The sequence below is a fragment of the Choloepus didactylus genome, chromosome 3 (genome assembly GCF_015220235.1).
Source record: "Choloepus didactylus isolate mChoDid1 chromosome 3, mChoDid1.pri, whole genome shotgun sequence".
NCBI lineage: Eukaryota > Metazoa > Chordata > Mammalia > Pilosa > Megalonychidae > Choloepus > Choloepus didactylus.
In genome coordinates, this window is record NC_051309.1 from 173175223 (window position 1) to 173192338 (window position 17116).

A 17116-nucleotide genomic window follows, 5' to 3' on the forward strand; every position below is an offset into this window, starting at 1 on the left:
TCAAGGAGAAGCTATTAAAGTTTGGCTTTGTGTTATTTTAAATTAAATTTAAATTATTATATTGTTTTAAATTATTTTAAATTCAAACTAATGTTAATAAAGTAGGGACTTTTGAGGACCAGCATCGTAATGTATAGTCGTTATACTATAGCTTGTGAACTTTTCACGAAAGCTTAATAGCATGGCTCCATTTAAAATATTGTATTTGAATTATCTTTATTTTATGTGGGACTGGCTACATAATTTGTGAAGCCCAATGCACAATGGAAATATGGGGTCCTTTGTTTAAAAATTAAAAATTTTGAGGCAGTGACAGAGCATTAACCATGTGTAGGGCATTTCAAGCATGGAACCCTGTGCAATTGCACAGATGACATGCCCGCAAAATCAACCCTGAGCTTATGTTTCTTGTTTGATTTTTTTTCTTACTGCCTTTTCCCTCTTGTTTCTTATAGATACTAGGGTAAAATGGGAAGATCCCAAGTTAACTTTGTATAGTATCAGAAGAAAAATTTCAAAATGCTTTACATTAAATAATTGGGTTTTCAATATATTAATTGTGCTGATGGTTACTAGTAATCAATTTTTAAAAAAAAATATGGATAATTTAACATCCTTGTGCATGATTTATACTTAATGTTCAGCGTAATTACTCTAATAAATGCTGTTTCAGTTTGAGAATGCAAAAAAAAAAAAAAAAATCAAAAACACAAAACCCAGAAATGTTTTAAAATTTCTTTCTTCTCAAAAATTCCCCTTACTGTTTTTCTAGAATTTCCTTCTATCTTTGGTATCCTCTCCTTTGAGTATCCATTTTCTTTTTATACTGGGCCCCTATTTTTCATTTGTGTCCTAAGTGAAGATGCTGCTGTAGTCATTTCCTACCCACCTATTCTGCTTATGTTTAGACATTAGTGGCTAGTTTCCTTTGCCATCACAAAGTGTGGCCCGTGATTGTGCCTTGAGGTTCCGTAATTAGCTTCTAAGGCAAAATGTCTGAGGGGATACAGCTGCCTTTGGAAAGGGGCTGGAAAGATTGTCCTTGCAGGTGGGTCTCCCTTGGTGAAAGCATCTGTATTATCCACAGGAAGATTCGTAGGGTAGCCCCTTAAATAATTGTCTCATTTTATTTTCCTTTATGTCTTTTAAAAAACATTTATTTCCTGAGAACACAAGCCATTGAGAAAACAGGTTTGGATTTTACATTTGCTATGAGGCGGTCTTTTAGTAAGCATTTCATATGATGAACAGAATATATATATTCTGCTGATTTTTAAAGTGCATTGTTGAACTGCCTAGGTTGATTTCCAAAGGTCACTCCTGATTTCTTGTTTCTTTTCCTATCCCACTTAAAGTCTTGGGGGTCAGTTGTAGAATTAATGAGTGAATGCCTTATTCTGTTAAGTGTTTCTTTATAGATTTGTGGTTATTTGTTAATACTATGAAATGCCACTTATGGTACAACTAGGAGATATAAATCTTCTGTGAATATGACCCATCTAGCCAATTGTGAGCAATTCCAGCCGTTGTAATTGTTTGGTATATGTAATTAAATATTCTAGTATTATTCCAGTTTTTTAAATATTAGCATGATAGTAATTGAAAATCTCAAAGTGCACTAGAATATGTATAAGTAAAATCCTCTATTTGCCTTTTAAGAGTTTTTAAGGAGAGGGAGAAATTAGGTATGTGATTTGAACTTCGTTTGTTATTCACTTATTTATGAGAAAGAAAGTAAAGTGTTGTCATCTTAATTTCATATGGTCATAGCTTTACACAGAATTCTTTTTCAAGAAAACATAAAAAAAAATCTGTGGCATTTAAGATATCTTTTATGTTGAGACAGTTTTCTGTATTTCATTATTTTCCAGGCGAGTTTACTTGGAAGTATTTCCTGTCTGGAATATATGTGATTACAACAGAGGGATAGGCAGAATTCTATTCCTGTTAGCACAGTCCATTGATTAATGCTTCCTGTTCTAGTTTGCTAATGCTGCGGAATGCAAAACACCAGAGATGGATTGGCTTTTATAAAAAGGGGGTTTATTTGGCTACACAGTTACAGTCTTAAGGCCATAAAGTGTCCAAGGTGATACATCAGCAATCGGGTACCTTCACTGGAGATGGCCAATGGTGTCCGGAAAACCTCTGTTAGCTGGGAAGGCACGTGGCTGGCGTCTGCTCCAAAGTTCTGGTTTCAAAATGGCTTTCTCCCAGGATATTCCTCTAGCAAGCTTGCTCCTCTTCAAAACGTCACTCACAGCTGCACTGAGTTCCTTCTCTTTGAGTCAGCTCATTTATATGGCTCCACTGATCAAGGCCCACCCTGAATGGGTGGGGCCATGCCTCCATGGGAGTATCTCATCAGAGTCATCCCACAGCTGGGTGGGGCACATTCCAAGCAAATCTAATCAGCACCAAAACGTCTGCCCCACAAGACTACATCAAAGATAATGGCATTTGCGGGACACAGTACATTCAAACTGGTACACTTCCCTTTGTAAATACTGCCATTTTCTTTTAAAATGAAGACTACTGAATCCTATTGAAAGCTTATACCATTTGTTATTTATTTGAAAGACATTACATTTTTTAAAATGACAATGTAAGATGTTTGTTAAAAATTACATTCCTAAAGAGTCAATACTGGGAGTCTTGCAAAGAGATAGTATCTTGTATGCCATTGTATACCCTTTTCACAGCAGATAATAGGTGCTGAGTAATACTTTGGTTATATGTTTATTTTTGAAGCATATTTCCAGAAATAGCATTAGCTAATGTTTTTAGGAGTGGCATTATAGATCTACTTGTATTAACAATTTGACACAAGAATTTCTGCATTGGGACATTCGTTCCAGCCATCTATGCTGCATTATATAATAGGTTGTCCAAGTCTTGAAGGCAGCTGACTTTTGGGAATATTTTGGCAGGAATAAAATTGACCCTTATTGAATGCTTCTGACATAGCAATCTGAATGCTTGTGTCATAGCAGTCTGCTAGGTGTTTTCTCATGTTTTGTCAGTTAAACTTCCCTGCAGTTTTGAAAGCTGAGTGTTGGTTTTTCCATTATTAGGAAATAAGCAAACTAAAACGAGGTTAAGTAACATGTTCAGTGTTCATGGACACCCAGATAGTAAATGTTAGAGTTAGAATCAGACATAGGCATAGGTCTTTCCAATTCCAAATTTATGAAATTATTTATTTTTTAAATGAATATAATATATATTGTTTTTTGTTATTTAAACTTGTAATTGGATCTAAAAGAGGTCTATACCAGTAAATTCAGCCATGTTAGAAGCCTGCTATTTAAGTACCTTTCAAAGGAATAGTCTAGAGCATGGAATGTCCAGTGTGAGGAAACAATTATCAGGTTGTTTTCAGGCTTTGATTGATTCATCACCTTTTAGTTGCAGTTAAATGTATCCCTTTTAGGACTATCTCTCTTTCTCCAATAAAACACAGTGTTTTGTTTTGTTTTGTTTTGTTTTTAACCTTACTAGTTTCATTCCAATACAGAAAGGGGTTTTCAGTTGTAAGTAGTACCATTTCATAACAGAGTGACTATGTAAATAATTAGTAAATTTTAATAGTTAGCATAAGTAAGGAAAGCCAAAATCTTGATATGAAAACTTTAATAGATATGACTCTTTAATGAACCAAAAAAAAAATTGCAGTTATCTAAAATTAGCCTTGGTTATCAGAGATGAAAAGTCACCCCTTATAAAATTGCTAATTTCTGTACTCTTTGGGTGTTACAGAAAATATTGGAAGTGATTTGGTAATATATAAGAATATTGAAAAATACATTAAGTGATTTTAAGGTTTTTTTTAAAACTTATATAAATCTGTCCAGTTATTTACAATTTTTAAAAATTCAAATTATTATTTGTACATTAAGAAAATCACCTTTGTCTTACATTTTCTATTTCACTTTCTTTGTATCTACCCTGTGGTTTCCAGATTTGGATTTTTTTGACTAGTAGAAGATAAAAATTAATGACTGAATGAATCACTCAGTCTATATGTGGTATAAGTTTGGCAGCTTTTAATTTTTTCAAGTAAGGATATTAAAAAGAAAACCTCAAAACTATTATCTAATTATTACTTTCATTTAAAAACATAAGGGAATTTTAATATCCCCCCTGCTAATGTAGGAATACAAAAACCTCAGACTAAAGGATAGTTATTGCAGGAAATCTTACCCCAAGATAAATACGTTTCTATTCATGTGGTCTCATTTTCCATCATTCACATTCTCTCCTCCCCATTTTGCCACGAGTTGATGTTTGTCAATAGCCATGTTAAATACTATAACCTTAAGAACTTGAAAGGATTTCAGGAATCTCCTACTCAGATAGCTTAATATTGTTCTCTCTCCCTGTATGTACTCCCTGATATTCAGCCTCTGCTTTAAGATTTTTAATTGCACTAAGCACTGATATTTGTGAGACAAGCCATTTACATAAGCGGGTCAAACTCATATTCAGTACCTGGCACAAAGTAAGGGCTTGGTAAATCATAGCAGTTATTACCTGTTGTAGGAAAGGGCTAATTATTAAGACGCTTCTCCTTATGTATAGCTGAAATCTGACTCTACATAATTTTAGTTCATAGTTCTAGATCTCTTTTACATCAACATGAATGAATGAATATTCATGTTCTATTTTCATAAAACTACCCTTCATATCTTTGAGGAGATCCTACTCCTGTAAGCCTCTTCTCTGGATTAAACATGCCTAATTTGTAGCTTTCCCAAACTCCTTATCACCCAGATTTTCTGTTGTTTGAAAACTATAGTTACTCATTAGCTGTCCTAAATTACTTACGTAACTTGCATAAAGTGGTACTATATCCTCCAATGCAGATTACAGCAGAGCTTCTTATTTTTCTTGCTCTGGATATCATACTTCTATTGATGTAACCCAAGATAATATTAGGGTTTTAAGGAATTGTGCATTAGCTCATACTGACCTTGTGGCCAACTTGAACTTTCCTCCTTGATACACCCCTGCCTCCTGTGACTTGCTCCTTGAGCCTACTCCATTCTATACTAGGACAAGTGACATTTTTTAAAAAAAAAATTTATTTATTTAGATTGTTCACATACCATACAATTATCCAAAGATGCAAAGTGTACAATCAGTTGCCCCCGGTACCATCATACAGCTGTGCATCCATCACAATTAATTTTCTTTTCAATTTTTAGAACATTTTCATTACTCCAGAAAAGAAATACAGACAAAAAAAAAAAAAGGAAATTCAAATCCTCCCATACCCCTAACTAACCTCCCCTCCATTGTTGACTCATGGTATTGGTATAGTACACTTGTTACTGTTGATGAAAGAACGTTAAAATACTAACTGTAGTTGGTTTGCAATAGGTATATTTTTTCCCTATATGCCCCTCTATTTTTTTTTTTTTTTTTAAGTTTCAGAATAGTATTTAATTTTCAGGTATCTATAGTCATCTTATTTGATATCACAAAATAGTGGCCGTGTTATAAATTTTACAGATGAGGATATTGTTGCACTGTTCACACCATACATAGATTGCAGAATAAATCTGAATACAGATCAATACTTCCCCTTCTTCCTCCTTTGTGTATTTACAAACATACCTACACATAACCCTTGCTATTCAAATTATTTTTATCTGAACCAAGGAGCTAAATGCATTGAGATAATTTTGTTTTGTTTATAGGAATTCTCACTGTAAACTATATAAGCTTAGGGATCAGAGAGTAAATAGGTTTTTTTTTTTTTTTTTTTTTTTTTTTTTTGCCAAGCCCTCCATCTGAACTCAGGAGCTAAAATCGTTCAGTATTTTTCATTAACTATGCAATAAATAGCAAATCTTGGGTCCACAATTAATGTTCTTTTGTTTCAGTGTATGAAATAGAAGTTAATAATTGCCACTTAAATTTAGTGGTTCGGTGACTACAATAACAGATGTCTCTCCATATATAAATAGACATTTTCACCAGCACTGCTCCCTATATACCTTTTCTCTATATATCCCATGCCTGTCTCCAGACAATGGCATCTAATTTACACCAACCAATAGAACATAATTGAGAATACACATTTTTCAATGCTCTCAAAAACTATGAGAGTATTCCTTTGGATTTTCAAAAGAAGTCTATATTTTCATGCTTAAATTTAGTAGTTTTTAATTATTCTTAGTCTAATTCCTGTTTTATCAATTAGGAAACTAAGAGTCATCTTACAAGTTAAGTGAGATGACCACATTTACAATCAGCAAGTCAGAAAAGTGAGGCAGGTATCTTCATCTTTTGACTTCTAGTGTTTCAGAAAGAATGCACTACCATAAACTGGAGTTATCCATTTGAAATAGAGTGAAAGAAATGGTAGCATGGAATAGGATGTGATGCCAAGTATGTTTTCTCCTTCATAATGTCACCATTCTGCAATGTCTATTTATTCCTCTCTGAAATATGGAATTAAAAGTAATTTAATATAGGGTTGTATCTTATGATGACTATGATGATAATAAAGCCAAACATATATTCAATGGTCACTATTTGGCTTAAAAAATGCATCTTCATCTAATATTATGGAACCTTTCTCCATCTCTCTCCTTTCTTTGTTTCTCTGTTGGTAGGGCTCCCTTCAGTATCTCAAATAAGGCAGGTTTTTATTAGCAAAATCTCTCAGCATTTGTTTGTGAAAAATTTAAACACTCCCTCAAATTTGAAGGAGAGCTTTGCTGGATAAAGAATTCTTGGTTGGCAGTTTTTCTCTCAGAATTTTAAATATGTCATGCCACTGCCTTCTTGCCTCCGTGGTGGCTGCAGAGTAGTCGCTACTTAGTCTTATGTTTTTTCCTTTGTATGTGGTGAATTGCTTTTCTTGTGCTGCTTTCAGAACTTGCTCCTTCTCTTCAGTATTTGGCAGTCTGATTAGAATATGTCTTTGAGTGGGTTATTTGGATTTATTCTACTTGGAGTTCTCTGGGCATTTATGCTTTGTGTATTTATGTTTTGTGTATTTATGTTGTGTGGAAGGTTTGGAAAGTTTTCTTCAACAATTTCTTTGAATACTTTTTCTAGACCTTTACCCTTCTCTTCCCCTTCTGGGACACCAATGAGTCTTATATTTGGATGTTTCATTTTATCTATCATATCCCTGAGGTCTGTTTCAATTTTTTCAATTTTTTCCCCCATTCTTTCTTTTGTTCTTTCATTTTCCATTTTGTCATCCTCCAGGTCACTGATTCATTGTTCGGCTTCCTCTAGTCTTGTGCTGTGAGTATCCAGAATCTTTTTAATTTGGTCAACAGTTTCTTTTATTTCCATAAGATCATCTATTTTTTATTTACTCTTGCAATTGCTTTTTTATGCTCTTCTTGGGTCTTCTTCATGTCCTTTATATCCTGTGCCATGGTCTCATTGTTTGTCTTTAGTTGCTCCAAGTACTGCATCTCCTCTGATCTTTTGATTTGGGTATTTGAGTTTGGGTTATCCATATCATCTGTTTTTTTCATATGCTTTAAAATTTTCTGTTGTTTTTGGCCACTTGGCATTTGCTTAACTTGATACGGTTCTTTTAGGATATATGCTAATTCAAAGACTTCTCTCTAATTTGTCAGATCTACAGCTTGGTGGCGTACACTTTCTCTAACTAACCAGCAGGTAATGTCTGCAAGCCACCTATTCCCCTCAAGCCAGTTCTCCCCAACTTTGTCTTTGTGGTGTGTGGGGGTCTGATTCTTGTGGGGTCCAGTTGGTGGACCAGTTTTGCATGTGTTCTTGGTGCTGTCCACCCTGAATGTGGGGTGTTTGAACGGTTAGGGAGTGAGGGCAGCTTTAACAATCAAACCTCCCAGGTGTTCCTGGAGATTTAAGGCTGTTCCAAGAGTCTAAACCTTCATTTCAGTCTCGCCACAGATTGTCTCTGCCTTGGTATTGGCGTATGTTCTCTGGGATTTCTGAGTGGGTCCGTCTTCTAAGCCATGCTCTTCTAGGGCCTCTGCTGAGGGAAGGTTGTGCTATGTCACAAGTGCCTGCCAACCCTCAAGGGAAGTCATGGGCCACTGGGCCGTGTAGGGGCATTCCCAGCCTGCTGAAAGGATGGCTGAATAGGGCATGTTAATTTCCCCCTTTTCACACCGCTCTGCCTTCCTAGCTCCAGGACAGCTGCTGGTGTGCGAAAGGCTATTGTCCATGCCAGATATTGTAGTGTGTGCGCGTATTGCTGGAAACACTTCCTGTCGCACTGGGTTTTTTGGCGCAGCTCTGGGCTGTGGTGCTGGCGCCGGGCAGGAGCGTTCCCAGCCCACTGGGTAGATGGCTGTAAGGGGTGTGGTTTTTTTCCCCTTTTGGCTAACCTCTGCTTCCCTAGCTCCGAGACAGTTAGCAGCGGGTGCGTGAAAGGCTATTGTCCACACCAGATATTGAGGCGTACTCACAGGTTGTGGAGACGCTGTTCCTACCATGCTTCCCTGTGCGGTTCTCACTGCCATATCCACAGCAGCTTTTGGGTTTTTAAAAAAGAACTGGTCCGACTCCAAATGCCAACACACGGCTTCCCCACACCGCAGCGTGGCTGCCAGATATTCAGCAGGCTTACTCACTCGTTTCAGAATGCAGACTCCTGTTTTCACCAAATGCACGGTCCCTATGGATTTAGCAGACCTTGCCCAGCTGGTGCATTGCTGGAACTGGTGCTCTGGGTGACTTTCTGGCTTTTATCTAGTGTTTTTCATGGAGGTGTTTTTTTGCCCTGTCTCTCCTAGCCGCCATCTTCCAGAGGTCGACAAGTGACATTTTGATATTACACATGTAGCTCTTTACATTTATCCCTTTAATATTTTAAATGTTAGAGTTTTAACCTGTTCTTCTAACCTATAAAGTTATTTAAAACCCCTAATTTTGTCAGTAAACAAATTAGATGTCCTTTATGATTACACAAACATATCTGTTCCCTCATCTTTAAAGCCTTCACAGGATTGGTTTTGAAGTCTAAGTGGAATCACTTATGCATTCATTCTTTGAGCAATTACTGTGTATCAGGTGCTAGGTGAGGGCATTTATCATTGACAGTACCAGATAAATAAAATGTTACATGCCTCCTGTTCTCAGCTAACTTATATTCTAGTTTTGATGCAAGATATCTAGTTTTTGTTAAATAAAAATAGAATAGTTGACAATTTATTGTGTTCACGCTAACATGTTAATCACAAGGGGAATATATTAAATGCCTAATTAGTAATAAAGGTAATAATTCCTGCTTAACATTTGGAATGTTGCTTTGAATTACTCAAGTAGGAAGCCCCATTTGAGGCCCTACCTTCTGGTGAAATGATTTATAGCTAAAGATTCCATCCCTGAAACCTTCAGTATTGCTAGATGAAGCCTGGCCTTTCCTTAAGATAGGTTTTAGCAAATGAAGTGAGGTTTATTAAAGGCATTATTAAAGTCTGTTCATTTTTCAAGCAATTGTATTTTTCACAGCACCATTCTTTATGTTGGAATTTCTCATTGACTTATAGGCCTCTTTATTTTATTAGTTTTTCTGCATGTCTTCAACACATGCCATCTCAACTTTTTTTCTTGCAAATCTTGAGCATATTTATTATGGGTAGGTTTCTACATTAGTTTTCCAATTGTGATTCAGTATAACATAAAAAATTTTTTGTCCAACACTTTTTTATTAAAGAAAGAGCCCAAAGACTTTTTTGGGACATATGTTTGAAGTATATCTAGGCTTTCTTTTTTGGACCCTCAATTAGGTCTTTCTGATACTGGGCATTTCTAAAACCAGTATTTATAGTCAATTCAGATATTCAACATTTACTATATGTCAGGCATTGTGCTTGGCTCTTTGATATTTTATTTCATAATTAAGTACTTTTTTATGATGAGCCTAACACACCATGTCATTTAGTCAAAATGAAAGAAATAAAATTCTAACCCAAATTTCCTCCATACTGTTTTGTGAGGGTTATGTAGAGGAGCTGTCAGACACACCCAAAGATGGAATCGATTGTATGAAAATGTAGGATTGGTTTATTTAAGTTATAAAGAGTTTGTCAGATAATCAACCTTTCTTTTTGGAAGAATTATATACTAAGGTGATTTTAGGTTTAGGAAAAGAGGAGTAAAACTTATGACTACATCTAGCATAATAACTATCTTGCATTGACTTAAGTTTTTTTTGTTTTTTTTTGGTGTATTCATATAGAAAATAGCCTTTTTAAATATCATTTGGGGGGGGGCAACAAAACATTTGAAATCAAATTTGTAAAACTTCTAGTTTCTGAGTATCAAAGAATAACTTCTTCCTGCCCACACACAAAATTTCCCCCAGCCTCTATAGTTTCTTCCCTGGGGTGGGGGAGAAAGAAGGTCATTACATAGTGATTACATGGAAAAACAGTATTAGGAATCTGGAGTACTGTTTTGTATTCTTTGAAACTATTAAATCTATAATCATATATACTTTATTTTTCTGTGAAAGAGGAATATATTATTTTCTTGTTCCCTTGGGTTTTGATGAAGCTTAATTAAATATTTGTAAAGCATATTGAGTTCTATGAGTAATGCAGTGTAAGTACTAAATATGATTAATAATTACTGAGAACAGACCATTTTTCTCGTTTTCATAGTAATTAAAAATGAATACTTTAGGTGGAAAAAATATGAGTATAGTGATATTAAGTTTAGCATGGAATGCCTCTATGTAAACTAGTTTCCTGGACTATGTATTCAATTTCCAACTATTGGATCACTGTTACTGATCATTTAAAAATCATTGGATATTCTAGGCACAGGACAGAAAATTGTTTCAAGGTGCTTTTTCCTAGCTGGATCTATTTAATGTTACTTGCTAAATCTAGAGGGTTGGGGAATGGGATAAATATAACCCAAATTAAGGCTACTTCAAGGTAAGTGTGATTTAGTCTTGCTTTTGTAAAGTCTGCAGTATGTGTTTTCCCTCAATCTTGAATTTATATTTTATTTCTTAAATAGTGTTTGGTGTATTATAACCTGGCATAGTTGTATTCCAATGTAAAAGGTAGTATATCATAAAATTTTAGTATTACAGACATGAGTTTTAAGATATGTAGGTTGTAGGCAGGGGGCCAGGTTGTGGGAGAAATCACGCCAAGTCTCAGCACAGGAAAGCATGAGTGCCTGAGGATGTGTGATTCTCTGACTTCATCTGTGAGGTCTCCCGATTACGTTAGTTTCCTTCTTGAGATTAGTGACATGCTTTTCCAGAGAGAGACAAGCAACAGGAGACCTTCTCATATAAGGTCAGACACCATCAGCACAGGGTTAATTTGACTTAAATTTGGAGAAGACATCAGTTACGGTCTTGCCAAAGTCCATTCCCAGTCACTGAACATTTCATTCATTCAACAAAAATGCAAGTGCCTACAGTGCACCTGGCACCATGCCAGGTCCCGCAAGTGGAGTGGTGCACAGAAGCAGACATGGTGCCACCCATTGTGGGTTAGAGTGTGGAGGGGGAGGTGGACACTAATTGATTAATAATCTCATGATTAAATGTAAAATCGTGATCATAGTAATATCTAGTGAAGGGAGAGATACCTGTACTGTGAGAACTCTAAGAAGGCATTTTATCTGTATTTTCTTTTTGGGGGGTAGAGTTGATCAGGAATGGGAGGAAGATTGAGAAATCTAGGCAGAGGGACTAACTGGAACAAATTCCCTTTTGCCAATTCAAGGAAGTACAAGTGGCCCCGGTGATCTGGAGCACGGAGAGTGAGCAGGAGCATGGTATAAGTCTGGAAAAGGTACAAATCTTGTGGCTTGCAATAAGTGTTTTGGTCCTGATGCTGAGGGCAGTGGTTAGTCATTGAAGAGTTTTAACTTGTAGAAGGGGCTCAAAGAATGAGGTGGAAGTGATCAGATTTTAGTTTTTTAAAAAAACCTCAAGTGGTAGTCTGGTAAATGAGTTGGGTGGATGGGGTTAGAATTGAATCCAGGTAGTTCAATAAGGAGACTTTTGGAGTTTTCAGGGCAAAAATATATACATAATGGTTTGATGTGGGATGATAGCAGCAGAGATGAAGAAAACTCCATGAATTTGAGAAAATTTAGAGTATTTGGCTAACAAGATGTGGTGGACTGGACATGGACAAACGTGTTAAGGATAATTTCTAGATGTATAAATTGTATAACAGGGGTGATGGTCCTTCATTGGAGGAGTGCATGGGGATGAAGAAATGGTGAAAGCCAAAGCTGGTAAATCTTGAGAGATTTGGTTGTGAAGAGAGAAAGAGGTTAGGCTACACTCAGGAGAGTATAGGGTCTAAGGAGCATCGCTGTTTTTGTTTTGAGATGGAACAGACCTGTACATATTTAAAAGCCAGTGGGGAGGACCTCTGGTTGTGGGGGAAGAAATTGAATATACATAGGAGAAAAGGGATAATGAATAATATAAGAAGGCTAAGAAAAAAGGATACTGGGAACGGGGAAGGGGCAAGGAACTAACACTAAAGTATCTTAATTTAACTTCAACTCTCCACCTCTAGAAGAAGTTTGGTTTGATTAAAAACAAACACCTGGGTGGGTTTGTTTTGATATTACTTGCAAGGCTGTGTGTGTGTGTGAAAATCACATCTTCTAAATTTAAAATAAAACTTGTCAAATGTGCATTTTGTAAATTTTTGACAGGTACTTGTTTAACTTTAGCAATATTTCAGGGTGGGGACGAAGTAAATGTGTTGTCATATCCACTCCTTTATCTTTCACCTTGGTGAAAAATCATATTTTAATTCAAAGCTGTTCAAGTAAGTCCTTGCTCTGCTTTCCCACCCTGTCTTCAGTGATATTATTTGGAGTCAGCAATCAATGGATTCCATCCCTCTGAGACTTGCTTAACCTACAGCCGCTGATGTAATACAGGCAAGAAATTGTTATTTTATCTGAATTGTCCATTGCTACCTTAATGAGTGAAATGGTTAAGTAGAGGAGGGGGCGAGCCTTAAGGAATGTGTGTGCCATTTGAGCTGAATATTTCAGTGTATATAGGGAGAGGGAGGGAGAGAGAGAAATCCACTTACATCACTAGAACTGCATTGAGTGTGAGCCTTGCAGGTTAAGAGACAGACTACAGTGTCTTGCTTTCTGCAGGAAGCAGCAATGCCGTTTGCTTCCTAAGAGGAATTTTTTATTTAGAAAAGGAAGCTTTCTCTCTACCCAGGAAATGGCTTTCCTTGTGCGTTGCTATGCCAACTGCCTGCAGCCATGGTCCTCCAAAGTAAGCACAATAATGTAATTATATTGGTGTATTGCATTCAGACTCATGATTCTCGAGATTGTGTGTGTGCATGTGCTGTGTTTCTGTTAGTGACTCTCTTGCTAGCAGTCATGCTTATGTTGAGTGTGTGGGACAGACATCATTAAATTAAATGTCCATCAGTGTCATGCTGCTAAGATTAATTGTGCAAACTTGGTTAGTAGAGTGGGACAGAGATCACTGGTCACCACTCTGTCAGCATCATTAGCAGCCAGGGAGGAGGTCCCGATTCACATGCTCTGCCCTGATTTTTTCTTTCTTTCTTTTTCTTTTTTTCTTGGTTGGAGGGGTCTGTAAGTGTGATTACAAATGAAACAAGGATATTAACGATGCTTGGCTGAATGCTAGAGACTGGTTCTTATACTACCCTGACTAATATAATTCTGCATTAAGCCTTTTTGAGGAGAGTCTGTGTGCAGTCAGCCATTTTAGCTTTTTTTTTTTCCCCCCTGCTTTTCTTTTGCTTCTTGTTCTTCAGTCTCAGAAATGATCTTGTTCTCTTGGAAGACTGAGAACTGTATAAGGTTTCCTCAGTCTTGTTATAGCCTAAGATGGCTAGACTTTCAATATTATTAAAATGGAGACGAACACTGTTGTTCAGATTCCTTTTCTGGTCTACAAGTGAGAGGGTTTTTTTAAAAGCTTACCAGTAGTGACACTTTAAGCTGCAGCTTGGTTTTCCCTCCTCCTTCTTTTTTTCCTTTCTTTTTCTTTTTTATTTTAATTTAATGCTGTAGAGGGTGACTTGCCATCCGTGAGAGATTGGTACATGATGTGTAAATTCAGTTCAGCATATGTTTCTTCATTATGATACCACTAGCAATCCCAGCTAACCATGGAGTTATGGGCCAGCAGGAGAAACATTCAGTAAGTATCACAAATGCTGCTTGTGCTTCAGTAGCACATCATAGTGAACTGCTTTAAAATGGGAATTTTTGCTGTTTCTCTTAAGGGAAAACAGCTTTTTTGAGGATATAATTGTTTGCTTGAAGGAGGGTGGGTAAGTTACAACTGGCTTGTTCTTCCAATTTTGTTGTAATTAAAAATTTTTAAGATTAGACCAAAATTCTTGTTTTTTTTTTAAAGAAAAATCTTGAGCACTGAGAAATATTTATTAGACAGCTGATTTTTACAATCAGAAATTAAAGGTTCACAGTTCAGCTTTTATTTAATCAAATAATTTTTAAAAAATGTTTTTATACTTGAATTTTGATGACAGATCATAAGAAAGGTTGAGAATGGACATCTGTAGTGAGGAATTGACATGTGGTTTGAGTGAGGGAAGGAAGAGCTTTTGGTTATTGATTTGGTAATAAAATGATCAGTGGGACTCATCTGACTTCTTAGTATGTGTTAGTAATTGTTGAAAACCCAGAATTTTTTTTTTCAATGCCACAAGTATTGCTTCTTTATAATTGATCCCATGAGTCAGCTCTGCGTTTGTCTTGCTGAAATCCCACAGGCAGCTACTGCTGTTTCTGAGAAACACTTTTCTGTGCCTAACACCAAATCTATGCCTCCCTTGTCAGGTATGTGAGTTCTCACAGGGCTACTTTTATATCACCATGTTGGAAGTTTTCTTTCCTCACACCAATTCACGTGTTTTATATATATATATATTTTAATCCCCACATGAAAACGCATAAATTTAGCAAGTTATATAGTAATGTAAATATTTTGAAATGTCTATATTTACATCCTAGCATCTAGCACATACTACATTAGGGTATAAGAATTTTCTTTTATGGGTCTAAAAAGGAGGAGATATTACACTTCAAAAATGGAGATAAGTTGCTGAGGTTTTGAAAATTTATAGGTAAGTGGCCTTGAGTTTAGAATATTGACATTCTTGGGTTTATGATTATAATTTGGTTATGTTCAACATTATGAACAAAATAATTAGCTCAATCCCAGGGATCTTCTTAGATGAAGAGACTCTTGAGGCGTCATCTCACCTTCCCAGTGAACCGCTGGTGTCTTTAAGGTGGTAGCTGTGTTGGGAGCATGGACGATGCTGTGCTTAGAGCCTAGCCCCTTGTGACGAGGTCCTTGTGGTTCTTCACTAATTAAATCTCTTCGGATTATGTCCAAAAAAAGATCAGCTCTTATACTTAATTTCTATTAATAGGAAAGGTTGTTATAGAGAAGTGCTATGGTAAAAGTGACAGTACTAGCTAAACTACACTTGAGGAACTGTGGAAGTAAAATTTAAACCACAGACTCTTTATCTACCTTTTTCATGTATCCTTTCTCAAATTGGAGGGAAGGGGGATGTTTAAATTAATACTAATATAAATTTAATGAACAAAGAAAATTGATAAAACTGTATTTTCTTGTAGGGAGAGGAAAAAGTATTGCCAGATTTGGGGAAACAAGAGCAGTTGGGACAGGTAATACCAACTAGTCCATAAAGTAGAGTGACTAGTGTCTTGTTCCATAAGTATGTTTGTTTTCTGACAGCTACTTTATATTTAACTAAAATTTAGAGTGATTCTATGACAAAAGTAACATTAGCCATAAAATAGCTTTAAATCAAGCAACTTCTAGAAAATGTCAGTGGTATTTTCCATGAAATCTTTTGTTGGAATTTGAAATACCCCAATTTGCCATTGAGAGCATCAAATGCAGCAGCATTGGCAACTTTTGTCAAGGTCTTGCTATATACTTGTTAACTTTTTATACTTGTTAACTAGTCATTTGGTTGTCTAGAGTTTGCTGTTTAATATCAGGCCTTTAAGTTGTAATTATATTTGAGGAGTTGATAAGAAGAATAATCACTCTGGCTATACAAAATAGGTGACTCAGTAAACAGTTGTTAAGCAAAAATGAGTGAGAATGCCTCTATTTTAACCTATAAGGTGTTACAATAATAATATCAGAGCTAATTTTAAATAACTGAAATTTACTCAAGTCACAGATATTTCTGTTTTTGCTTCTTCAAAAGATTTATGGCTTTTTAAATTGGCTTTTCTTCTTTAACTTACAGAATGGAGTCAAGTATAAAACAAAAAGGTAGAGGCCTTTTTTCTAGATATGTTGCAGCACAGGTGGTTGTAAACTCAGTATTCCACTTTGTGAGAATCTTTCAGATCTTATGGGCTTTTATTTAGTCATTTTGTGTCTGACTCAGTGCGTATCTCAGTTGCTGGCACTTAGGATGCCAGCATGTGTGTATATATGTATATATATATAGTAAATACTGTTAATTTTCTTAATTCAATTTTTGGATTAATGAAATCTCATTTAACCCTTTAAACTAGTAAATTTTTTTAATTAAATTCAGTTTTATTGAAATATATTCACATACCATACAGTCATCCATGGTGTATAATCAGCTGTTCACAGTACCATCATATAGTTATGCATTCATCATCCCAATTCATTTTTGAACATTTTCCTTACATCAGAAAGAATCAGAATATGAATAAAAAATAAAAGTAAAACAGAACATCCAAATCATCCCTCCCATCCCACCCTATTTTTCATTCAGTTTCTGTCCCCATTTTTCTACTCATCCATCCATACACTGGATAGTGGGAGTGCGATCCACAGGGTTTTCACAATCACGCTGTCACCCCTTGTAATCTACATTGTTATATAATTGTCTTCAAAAGTCCAGGCTACTGGGTTGGAGTTTGATAGTTTCAGGTTAGTTACTTCTAGCTATTCCAATACATTAAAACCTAAAAAGTGTTATCTATATACTGCATAAGAATGTCCACCAGAGTGACCTCTTGACTCCATTTGAAATTTCTCAGCCATTGAAACTTTATTTCGTTTCATTTTGCATCCCCCTTTTGGTCAAGAAGATGTTCTCAATCCCAT

At 35.9% G+C, this 17116-nt stretch overlaps 1 protein-coding gene across 18 annotated transcripts in view; it reads left to right on the forward strand.

The window, feature by feature from the left end:
• The window catches only part of RAPGEF2 (Rap guanine nucleotide exchange factor 2), a 300342-nt gene that overhangs the window by 186508 nt on the left and 96718 nt on the right, over positions 1-17116 (forward strand). For 3 of the 18 annotated variants that reach the window (XM_037830932.1, XM_037830933.1, XM_037830934.1), the window contains exon 1: positions 14099-14158. The exons of 13 other annotated variants lie outside the window; for them this stretch is intronic. In XM_037830932.1, the coding sequence (XP_037686860.1) occupies positions 14099-14158 (60 nt within the window). Of the gene's footprint in view, positions 1-13768; positions 14159-15630; positions 15682-17116 lie in introns of those variants that run through there. 2 more of the 18 variants (XM_037830930.1, XM_037830931.1) reach the window with 2 other exon arrangements.